This window comes from Emydura macquarii, unplaced genomic scaffold (genome assembly GCF_026122565.2).
Source record: "Emydura macquarii macquarii isolate MOO-44397 ecotype Brisbane River unplaced genomic scaffold, CSIRO-AGI_Emac_v2 contig_2846, whole genome shotgun sequence".
NCBI lineage: Eukaryota > Metazoa > Chordata > Testudines > Chelidae > Emydura > Emydura macquarii.
The window spans coordinates 4,811,614-4,823,588 of NW_027132983.1; the positions used below are offsets into that span (position 1 = coordinate 4,811,614).

General features: G+C 37.5%; 1 protein-coding gene across 2 annotated transcripts in view; it reads left to right on the forward strand.

Moving 5' to 3' along the window:
• The window catches only part of LOC137166402 (plasma membrane calcium-transporting ATPase 2-like), a 348,197-nt gene extending 336,766 nt beyond the window's left edge, over nt 1–11,431 (forward strand). For both annotated transcript variants that reach the window (XM_067568107.1, XM_067568106.1), the window contains one exon: nt 11,263–11,431. In XM_067568107.1, the coding sequence (XP_067424208.1) occupies nt 11,263–11,288 (26 nt within the window). In that variant the 3' untranslated portion in view covers nt 11,289–11,431. The remainder of the gene's footprint in view (nt 1–11,262) is intronic.
• The last annotated feature ends 544 nt before the right edge of the window (nt 11,432–11,975 follow it).

Sequence of the window (11,975 nt, forward strand, 5' to 3'; positions counted from 1 at the left end):
TAAGGATTAGGAAATATCTTGGTTCTCTAAGATGATAGAACAAGTCCACCGAAGGTATCATTTGAGACGAAGAAATAGCGAAAAAATTGTTTAGAGAATGACTTTTGAATTAGTTAACAGTAGATGCATGGAGTTTACATTTGAGACTATTATTACTGTAGTGTGCGTGTGTGCATTTTATCACATCTAGCTATAGTGTATGGAAGATGCTTTGAGGTAAGATTCCTTAATGCTTATTTAAAGCTGGGAAGTCTAATGAAGCGCTGTTGTACACAGAGTGGCAGAACCTCTAGTTGCCATTTCTCCCTGGCTGGATTATGGCCTGTGCTGTGCTGGTGCTCCAGGGCATTAGGAACCTCCACAGTGCAAGCAGCAGAATAAAATCTCATCTTTACACAGAAAAGGGAGGACTGGCTCCCAAGATATTTGGGCTGCATGGTCACTCTTTCTCTCTCTCCCTCTTCTAAGTCCACTGCTGGCTAGCACACATGCTGTCAGCATTGCAGGCTAGCGCTATGTTGTGGGTAAACACTGCTACTTCCCAGAGAAGTTTAGCACTTCCCTCACCACATGGAATCTTCTAGGAGATTCTCTAATCTATCAGAAACAGTGTCCTAGTCTTTAAATCTTGAATTAAGGTATATGTTTACATTAGCTTTTTAAATGACATTTTAGTCATAATAGATGGTGCTTTTCGTGAAGCAGTCTGGTTAGATATTGGTTATGAAAAGCTTTATATGTGCAAAATCATTAGCTATTTTCAGCAACGGAATAAAACTATTTTTGCTTCATGAAGTCAGATCACTTTTGAATGCAGATTTGCATTTGTGATGCTCCCGCTCCGCTTCCCCCGTCCCCCCCACCCCGAAGACGGCTTCTCAGATTCAAATGAAATTCAAAGAAAAACCACAAAAAACCCACCTTTGGCAGGAAGGTATATCCCTCACAGCACACATTCTATGTTTTGCTGTCTTTTTCTTGTAGTCTTCCAATCCCTTGCTTCTAGTGAGATGTTCCAGGACTGACCTCTGTTACACTGGTTGCCCAGGATAAATAAGAAGATTAATCCTTTTTTCCTTTGGTGAAATAACTAGATAAATGGTACCTCAGTCTCTGCAGCATTCTCTACTTTTCCCTAAGTTCAGGGACATGAAAAAATACTGCAAATACAGACATAGCATATTTTAACCATTAAGACAACTGGAATGTGTAAGGATGTTCTATAGATATAGCTATAATAAAAGGTGTAACTGAGACTGAGAGGCATTATACCCAGTACTTACTTTTGTATTGGGGGTATTTTGTTTATTTTTAGATGTTTCCAATTTTTTAATTTCTGAGAATCTCTTCAAGAATGTTTTCTGTGAGACTCATTAAGATTGATACAGATTAAGTCTAAAAATATTGTTTAATATACATTTATTGAAGTTGTAGCAGTGGGCTGACCATTCATTCATTCATTCATGTGGCTCAATTTATCATGGCATTTAGGTCTGCATTTTAAAAAGTTACTGGTGATTTTTGGGTGGCCAACTTGAGATGCTTTAAAACAATCTCTGAAAATCAAATTCTTTATAGATGTCACTTTAGGTTCCCCAAAATTTAGGCATAGAAAATTATTGCTCATTTGAAAATTTAAGCATGATATTATAGGTTATATCAGGGACCATATGGCAGATGTAATACTAATAAGCACTTATACAGTGCTCCCTAAAGCTCTGCACAACCACTTGTTAATCCTCAACTGTAGGGTTAGTAGCATGCTCAGTTTCCAAATAGTGAAACCGAAGCACAGATAGGTCAAGTGGCTTGTCTAAAGACACACAGAACATTGGAGAGTTAAGTAATGTTCTTAGTCCAATCTATTAGACTGTATATTAAGAATGCCCAAATGGTGGTTATTCAATAGCTTTTCCTTTTGTACTCTAAAGATACACTGGAGGGGGAGGGTTTATACTAGAAAGAAAACAACATGGACATGAGTCTAAATACAGTGCAGAGTATTAGTGATGGTCTAATACATAGAGGGATTTTTTTCTGTTAGCACTCACCTGTGTATTATTTCATTGATCTCATATAACTACTTACGTTACTTCAGGTTGTGAGATCAGACAGATATTGCCACACCCAGAGTACTTTGTGGGATGCAATTCCAAGTCAAAGCCTGTAGGTTTTCAACCTCTCCTAGGTGTGGGAACACAGGAATATTTCAGTTGTTATAAAGTACTTTCATTAAAAGTAATTTTATAGGAGAAATACTTTATTCTGGTTCTTACGATGCCACGTTATGCTGATACCGTTTAGTTATCATAATGTTTTAGAATGTTTAGTGACCAATCTGAATTCTTTTGTGAATGTCAGTATTAATTAAGAGAGAAAGATAAGGCCTGTAGTAGCAGTCTCTTATCTCTCTTGATCTTCGCTTGAGACAATATAGCTTGGATACATACTCCAACCAACCTGAATCTAAAATGGAGATACGGTCTTTTCTTTTATATAACATAATGTAAAAACAAAAACAACCCCCCTAAAACACAAAGAGCTATTTAAATGCAACAACGTTTACACATTTCAAATTACAAATAGGAAAGAAATATAGAAGTTGAGGTTCTATATACAGCATTAACTTGGCCATGTTTTATTTATTGTATCCATTTTTATGGCATAGATTACACATATGAATAGTCACAGATGACACAGCATCAATTGAAAATGTAGTCAATGTTTTAAAAATTATTTTAAGTTCAGATACCACCCTTTTCCTGAGCCCCTTGCCAATTTGGGGTGGTTTTACAATAACATTTTTCAATTCTTACTCCCTAGGAAAACAAAAGAGTAAACTGATTAAAGCCCTGATCCAGCAAAGCACTTTAAATCCGGGAGTTGTCATACTGAAGATAATGACCTCACCACATATTAAGCCTTTGTCTGGCTTGCTGGAGAAATCGTGCCCCTTTAAGGACTAGAGAGTGACTTTCCGCTGCAGCTGCAGACCAGGTCAGCATGGGGACGCTGCCCCCTCCCCAGGTGACCTATATAGTGCCTCCTCTCTTCTGGTCCATGCCAGTGCAGGAAAAGGCCCCTTTTACCTGGACCAGGAAGAGCAGGGACTAACTATATAGGGAAAGACAGTACCTAACTGTGCACAGATTAATCAAGCTGTTTTTCCCAATCTCTTTCAAATTATAGTACTCTTATATTATTCATGTCATTAGTAGATAAATCTTCTGAAAGAAGTGTGATTTCTAAGATGACTGCTTCCCTTTAAGACACAATTTTTACACACACCCCAAACCAAACCAATAAAGACCTTAGAAAATACAACATATATAAGGCATCTGATACACAAAGCATAAAGTTGTTGTCTGAGTGGAGACAGGTTTTCTGTTCATGATGACTGTAGGTAACAATTTTCTTTCATGAAACGCAGAAGTAGCAAAATACAGTAAAAGGCAGCAAAATTGCTGAAAAACCCTATGCTCAGACAATCAGCAGTAAGTTCTGTAGTTGCAGGATCTTTTGGGGTGGGAGTGGCGGTTAAGTTAGTGCTGTTATCTTTGTTTGGAAGGTTTGGATTTGCTGTGTAGATTTCATTGAAATATTTTCAGTATTTCTTATGTAAATTTTACTAGCAGCAGCCTCATCTGAGGCCAGGTCTACCATAGGAGCACTTTGCTAATGGAGATATACCGGTGCACTGTATCGGCATAGTGCTTCCAGTGTGGACCCAGCTTATGTTGGCAAAACTGTGCTTTTGATGGCATAGCTTATTTCAGACCCACCCAAGAAAAACAAACTATACTAGTAGCAAAACCACAGTTTTCCAGTATAACTGCATCTATATCAGGGGATTTTGCCAGCATAGCTACAATGGTCAGAGATTATACCTCTTCTCACCCCTGACTGACATAGGTGTGATGGCAAAAGCTTTTAGTGTAGACCTTGGCTCTATCAACTGTAAAGATCTGCTAGAGAAAATCCACAATGATATCACAAACAAACCAGATCCATTTAGCTTCTGATTAAAATCTTAACAGGTGGCTATTGAATGTGCTCAGAAGTGCTTGTTCAATCACTTATATATTTGGAGAGGGGGGGTTAATTTTCAAAAAGAAAATTAAAGGCCAATAGCCTTCAATTTAAGACCTAGTAGATGTCAAGTTTCAAACTTCATCTGGTTTTTGCTGCAATCTTATTCAAAAGTGGGGTTAGATTTCTTTCATCTGATGGGGGGTCATTTTCCCATAATTCCAAGATGGCTGAGATTTTGATCAGATTTGCCAGAAAAAATTATCTACAGGTATATACACCAGCATGCAACACTTTTTACCCAAAAGGTGAATGTTATGGAGAGCTATGAGTATATGCGAACTATATTAAGGGTTATAATGAAAACTTTTGCAAACTTACCTATAGTGGACTCTAAAATAAATTTTTAATTCATTTAAAAAAAAATTTCATCCAGCACTTGGTGCTACGGATAGTCTTGTTCCTCTCACACAAAATTAGTTTTAATTTACACTAGCCATTTTTCATCGGTAGTATAAAGAATGGCTCAGGTACCATTTATGTAATCTGGCCTTCTGTCCAGTTTAGAGTGATTATATAACATTTTCCAGCTTTGTTTTTACATGTTCTGTGCACGTATAGTTTTCTATAATTACAAACACTGCAGCCAAAGAAATGTGCATGTCTGGGTGCACTTTATAGCTAATGTAAAATATTCTAAATATAGGCTGAACTCTGGTATATTTACATGGGGAGATGCTCCCCATCAAGATCTTCTAACTCGAAGTTAAATGTCAAAGTGGAGATTAGCCATCGGTATCAGATCCTATTCAGAGAATGGACAATGTCCTGCTTATTTAACTCACGGGTTCAATGAGATTACCAGCCTTAGACAAGTAGTCCCACTGATTTCTATAAGGCTAATTATATAAAGGCTATTTAGAGTAAATAAAGGCTATTCAGAGTAAAGCAAACATGATTTGTAGAATAAGCAGAATTTGATTTTAAAGTGAATTAAAATCTCAAAGCTTGTCTGTAAATGTTGCAGAATTCTAGAATCTACACTGTGAACGGTATTTCTTATGATTTTACATGCATTTTTCTTACCTTTGCAAAACTAGTTCTTGGAAAAGATGATGCCACATTCTGATCTCAGTTACACTGCTATAAAACGAGAGGCTACTTTAGTGATTCCAACAAAGTTGCTGCAGATTTACACTTGTTTACGTGAGATCAGAAGATGGCCCTATGTGGTTCCCCTATAGTGAAACTAAGTAGGTTGAAAAACTAAATATGCAGCCAAATCCTGCTCAATTTATCTAGATACAGTAGTTCCACTGAAACCAGTATCAGTAGGTTTGGACCCATAATGGAGACAGTTTCTTAAAATGGTAAAGTACTAAATATATAAACCCTGTTTATATATGTTACAAAAGTTTCAAAACATTAGGGTTTGTTAAGAATAGTGTGATATGTTAAAGATGAGATGCTATAGAAAGTAGATACCCTGGACATGGTTCAGGTCTCATGCCATTAAAGTCAGTGGAGTAACATTGGTGTAAAACTCATGTGTGATCAGAATCAGGCCCTCTCTGTGTTCACATGTTTATATGTTTACACCAATTGTTCTCTTCTTTCCTTGCTACAATACATGTGGCTTCTAAGAGCTCTAACTGAAGTTACTGTATGCTTATGCAAAAATAAGGTAATAGACCCCATAGCATTTGTATACATTTGATTTTAAAAAGTCATCTAAAAGTTACTCCATTTTCATGTAGCTTCTAATTTTCATAACCTCTACACCATGCAACACAGAACATATTATTCAGAGTACTTACGCAGTGACTTCAGTACAGACATCATCCCAGGTTATGGACATTTTGATCTTGCTCACCTAAAAATGCAAGAAGCCACAAGTGAACATATGCAAAAGGTCTCATACATGTGTGTTCTGTTTCAGAGCTTCACTCCAGTGACAGTGCTTAACCAAACACAATCACATTCTTGATAGTGTCAGGTACACCTAAGAGTTGGCATCTCTTTGCAAAATTGACCTCTTGTTTACATTTTTATACTAATCATCTTACTGACCTTTCAGTAGAATTGAATTTATTTGTTTTTGCAGTATCCTACTCTCTACTGTCTGAATATTAAATGTGTTTGTTTTCCCAGAGGGCTAGAGATCACTGGACAAAAGGGTTCAGCAGGAGAGAGTGAAATAAAAAGAGGTTGTGAGTCTTTAACCTTGAGCCTGAAATGAATGTGAACCAAACTCAAGATACTTGGCTTATATGAAGCCGGGTAAACATTCGAGTATAAGCCCATACGCTACCAACCATACTATACCTGTTAATCTTAAAACAGGTCCTATGTATTTCACTTTTATACTGGTGTACTTAGGGATGAGATTTTCTCGATTTAATCTTTTTCTTCTGCTGAGGAAAAAATCTGCAGTATTTAAAAATTGTATATCTTTTATTTTTCTTGCCTGATGCAGTATTTTAAATCTAACTTTCAGGGTGGGATGAAACTGAAGAGCTTTTTTTATTACAGCTACAGAGAAGAAAGAAGTGGAAACTTATAGCTATGTCAAAATGTCCAGAAGTGTTGTCCCCATGGTCTTCTGTTAAAAGCAGTTCATTTTTTCTGTTGTCTCCATTACTGTGAGAAAAGGGAGCTGTATCTCATTGTTTTGTCTTTCCTTGGCATTGTCGTCATAAAAAAATTTCATGACATGAATTCTATGTAGTTCATAACATACCAAGATATCCACAACAGATATGTCGCCAACTTTCACACATTGCACAATGAAAGCAAGCTTATACAAAGCTCTGTAGTGTAAATTTAAAGGAATAAATTTAGATTTAAAAGAATACAATGTTATACAATTATAGACCTACCATATTTACACAGAGGCTGAGATTCAGCAAAGCACTTAAACATGTGCTTATCTTTAAGCATTATTCTGATGGAACTACTCACATTCTTCCAAATAAGCACAAGCTGAAGAGCTTTGTTGAACGGGACCATATTACTGTAAACAAAACATTTTTAATTAGCTCAGTGCTAGTTCAAATGAAAATGCAATTACATTGGCACCTAAAACCCACCCCCTGTGTACTCAGATTTGTTTCCAAACTTTAATATGAAAAATATCTGTCTCTTGCTAGCACCAGAGTCAGTGCAGCTCTGGGATACTGATTTGAGCTCTACTGTGTCTCACATCTATTAACAGATTTTGAATTACATTTCTACGGCAGAATCTTTTACTGGTGATGAGGCGCACACCAGAAAGGACAAATGTTGCTTTTCACATCCCAGGGTGAATCTGCAGGGGCTGGCAGGCAGGAAAAAAAATCTACTTCTAAGCTGAATAAAAGTAATCTTGTAAATGATAAGTCACTGGGAGATTCACACAGAACCACAAGATGCCAGGTCACTTTCAGAAGAGAACAGTATTTTTAAAATGTGTATTTTATGTGGAATGTTTATCAGAAAATTATATTGTATTGTGCTTCAACACCTCTCTGATGGGTTTCACTCAAACCCAAATATCTCTGAGTTACAAAACCATGCCAAGACCTGAGTTCAGAGTTTTGTGTTTCTTCTGCAGCTGTTAATCATGTTACTACCTGAAGATGAGCAGGGACCTGCATTCCAGAAATATTGTGGGTATTAGATCAATCATAGCAGGGATAGCATTGAACTCTGAACTTGGCTCTTGACAGGCAGTAAAAGAGGTGGTGATTTTCGCATACTAAATTTAATCCTCACGCTCTCCTGCAAAACACCCATTGAGATCAAAGCCTTTGAATGGAATGCAAATTGGACACGTATTTCACAGATTCCAAGGCCAGAAGGGACCATTGTGAATGTCCAGTCTGACCTCCATAGAACTTCTCCAAAATAGTTCCTAAAGGATATCCAATCTTGCGTTTTAAAATGGCCAGTGATGGAGAATCCGTCATGCTGCTTGGTAAATTGTTTCAATGGTTAATTACTCTGACTGCTAAAAATGTACATTTTATTTCTAATCTGAATGTGTCTGGCTTCAGTTTCCAGCCATTGGATCATGCTATACCTTTCTCTACTAGACTGAAGAGCCCATTATTAAATATTTGTTCCCCATGTTTGTACCTACAGCCTGCGAACAAGTCACTCCTTATCCCTCTCTTTGTTAAACTAAATAGATTGAGCTTTGTTAGTTATCACTATAAACCATGCTTTCTAATCGTTCTTGTGGATCTTCTCTGAACCCCCTCCAATTTAAAACTGTGCTCAATAATTTTATCTAAACACACACCATATCTTCTATTCTATTTGGACCAATCCTGCAGCCTTTAATTAGACAGAACTCCATTGACCAAAGCAGGAGTTTTGCATAGTTAAAGACCTTAATATGAGTTGTGTAGTTTGAAAATCTGTTCATTCTTTGCTAACCTGTAAAGACTTGACTACAGATTTCTGTGACTAAAATAAAAGTTTTGCCTCAGTAAAGTCTGCAGGGTCAATTCAAGCATAATTTGGGATTATTTTTATTTAAGTAAAAATTTAATTCACCTTTAAAAAACTCCACTTGACAGAATAGAATTTAAATCTATTAGATTAGAATTGGCTATGTTCAAGAGAATGAAAGTGAATTTTCCATAATAATAGATGAGGCACAGAAAGCTGCTGTAACTAAATGATAAATAGATTATTTTTATTCAGATAGTTATCTTATTAAGAAAATATAAAAGAAATGATAAACAGCATTTTAGAAAATAAATATTGCCTTATGAACTTAATGAACAGTAGGCATACTTAAAAATTTCCTGATTTAAGATTTTTACCAGACTCCTGTTTTTAAAAAGACACTAGAAATATGTTGTTAATTTTTGTTAGTCTGTGGTGGTGTTGCATTCAGCTTTGCACTTTAGAAATGGGCAGAAAGGCTGAGATAACTTAGGGAACTAACATGGCAGCTTTTCTGCTCTGGAAATGTAGTGCAAATGCATATCTTAGCCAGTCTCCATCTCTGCGCATTATAAATCCATCATGTGCCATGGCACAATTCAAGCAGATTCTGCTCAAATAAAGCCCACATAGCAGGAGCTCTGCAGGTCAAATTCTAGGTACTTGTATGTTGGCATATATAATGAGGTTGTAAATTTCATACATAGAGACCAGGCTAGCCACACTCCCTCCTGAAGCTCTGCTTTTCTCCTGTACCCCCACCTGCCTTTTGGAGGGGTCGTTCTCCTGCACCCCAGAACCTGCTCAGGTAATTCTGTGCTACTCTGCCAGTCTATTTCCCCCCCTCACTTCTAAAACACATAGCCACAGTGAGATGATCACATTAACATTCTATTTTCTACTTGTTTCCCTGCTGTTACCATGTGTATTTGGCTATATGGGGAGTGATGTATGGACCGACTCAGGGCTATCTCCTTGCCGGTGTCTATGCTATTGATAAGATTTAAAATTGATAAATGATCGTTTTGGAGGGCATAAGCAAGGAAAGAAAGAGGCAAAAACAAATCCAAATCAGCCTCTAATTCTGTCCAGTCTTTCTGCAGTACTGCCACACACACTTAAGCCACTGGTTGGAGCTTTGAAACACAGACATGCTCTCTGATAACCAGTTGCTAGCATAAGAACTGAGATAGACACTATAGTACCAGCTAAACCACACAAGCCTGGGAATTGAACCATTCCACTTCTAAGACACAGGCCTCTGTCAGCTAGAAGAGGAACTCAAGTTTATTTAGAACTACTTTGTAGGCCAGCCACTAATGAGCACAGTAATCAAACACAGGGCAGTAATATGCATGTATATCACCCAGTACATTTCAAACTTGCGTAGAGAAGCTTTCACAATGCCTGCTCACACCTTTTCTGCCTGTGCCATTGGTCTTTCACTCTAATAAGCACTAAAAATTCACTCATAAATTGAGGTGTGAGTAGAAGGATAGAACTCATACTTAGTCATAAAACATTGCTAACAGTTCATATTTTTGCCATTCTGTTTTTTCCTTTGATTTTCCCCCTCAAAAAGTTATGTTTTGTCACTAGTAGCGCATAGCGCAACCCTTCACTTCTTTTCTGAACCGATGGACTGCTCAAAATGCTATAGCTAGCATCCTTCCCCCCGAACACAAAACACTGACTGCCTTCCCCCCCCCCCCCAACAATGCTCTTTGCTCCTATCGCTTTCTACTGGCAGATGTTTGTAGCTTTCTTCCACCTGTCTTCTAACTGACAGGTGGCTAAAAATAATACATTCTTTTTAGCATACTAAACTGACATAATTAAAGGACTGCAGACATGGCATAAAATGTGCAGCTTTCAGAATTTAACCTTATGAAGGGTATTCACAACTGAGACACAGAAAATGAAAGAACTTGCTGTTAAGTAACTCAATTCTATGCAACCCAACAATCAGTACATTATTTTATAGAAGGTCTTTGTATATTAAAAAAAAAACAATTAACTGGCTAGAACAGTGGGTCTATACTCGAGTGTTTACTTCACATATGCATGAAGGAAAAATAAAAGTTGGATCAACAATTCTGTGTTCACATTATCCAGGCTTCCAAGTGTAGTTGTTGTGTGCCAATTATTTGTGTTCATGTGGTAACTGTGACTCCTCCCTCCTTTCCCCTCGTGGTAGCATGGTTTTGCCTAGTATTTTGTCTGCTTGGCTTTTTGTGCTCCTGGCTGCCTTCATTTAGATTTTGCTTTGAAAACATTTATATTTTTTTCAGTTCACACATTTGGCCTCCTGTCTGTGTGTCTCATACGTACCCATCCAACTGTGTCTGTGTTTTGTGCCTTCCCGTTTGTGAAGTGTGATATGTTATATGTTGGGGTTTTTACTATAGAAATGAGACTTTTTTTTAAAAAAAAAAAAGCCTTCCTACTTACTCACTGCAAAACTATCCACATGCATGGTTCTACATTTGCATTAAAATTAACATGGCTTGTCTTTTACTAGGGATGTACCACATGAGTGGACGTTCGCTTTCTTTAACCAGTGCTTCCCATCAGTTCTTTGATGGCTTTAAACTCAATTTGTTTTAATATTGCAGTTGGTACAGACACTCAAAATGCACAAAACTGAGCCACTCATTTATGCATATAACATCCAGAGACTATGGACTTCAGCTGCCTGCACTGCCCTAACCATGTGCTACGTTTTTCAAAAAGCATTCTCTAGCAGTTTTGTTCTCGAAAGGTTTATCTCTGATATCTCTTTCCTCTTTTTCCCTTCAGATCCGCGTCGTGAAGGCATTCCGTAGCTCTCTCTATGAAGGGTTAGAAAAACCAGAATCTAGAACCTCCATTCACAACTTTATGACTCATCCTGAATTTAGGATAGAAGATTCCCAACCCCACATCCCTCTCATTGATGATACAGACCTAGAAGAAGACCCTGCTCTCAAGCAAAACTCTAGTCCACCGTCTTCGCTGAACAAGAACAACAGTGCTATCGACAGTGGAATAAATCTTACAACTGACACAAGTAAATCAGCTACCTCTTCTAGTCCAGGAAGCCCAATACATAGCCTGGAGACATCACTTTAGCTGAAATGTCACTGCAAAAAAATAAAAAATAAAAACAGCAACAGAAGTATATATATATATATATAGATAAAGATATATAAAAACTGTGCTGGCTGAAAAGCTGTTTGAACTCTTATTCACTTTGTGACAAGTGAATGAATTGCTGATCACAGTGGTTTTGGGGAAAGAATGAATGGCTGATTTACATACCCCTTTTTGCTCCCTTGCAGAAAAACTAAAACAAACAAACAAAAAACCCCTCCTGCATGAATGTACTGTACACTTCCAGCCTCCACCCTACCCTCCCCCCACCTCCCAGTCTCTCGCTGTCTCTCTCTCTCCTTTTTTTAAAGCAGGAAATGCAGAGGACTCTTTTCTGAGGCTATTTATCCAATTCACTGGTCTGTGAGTTTTTTGAAATG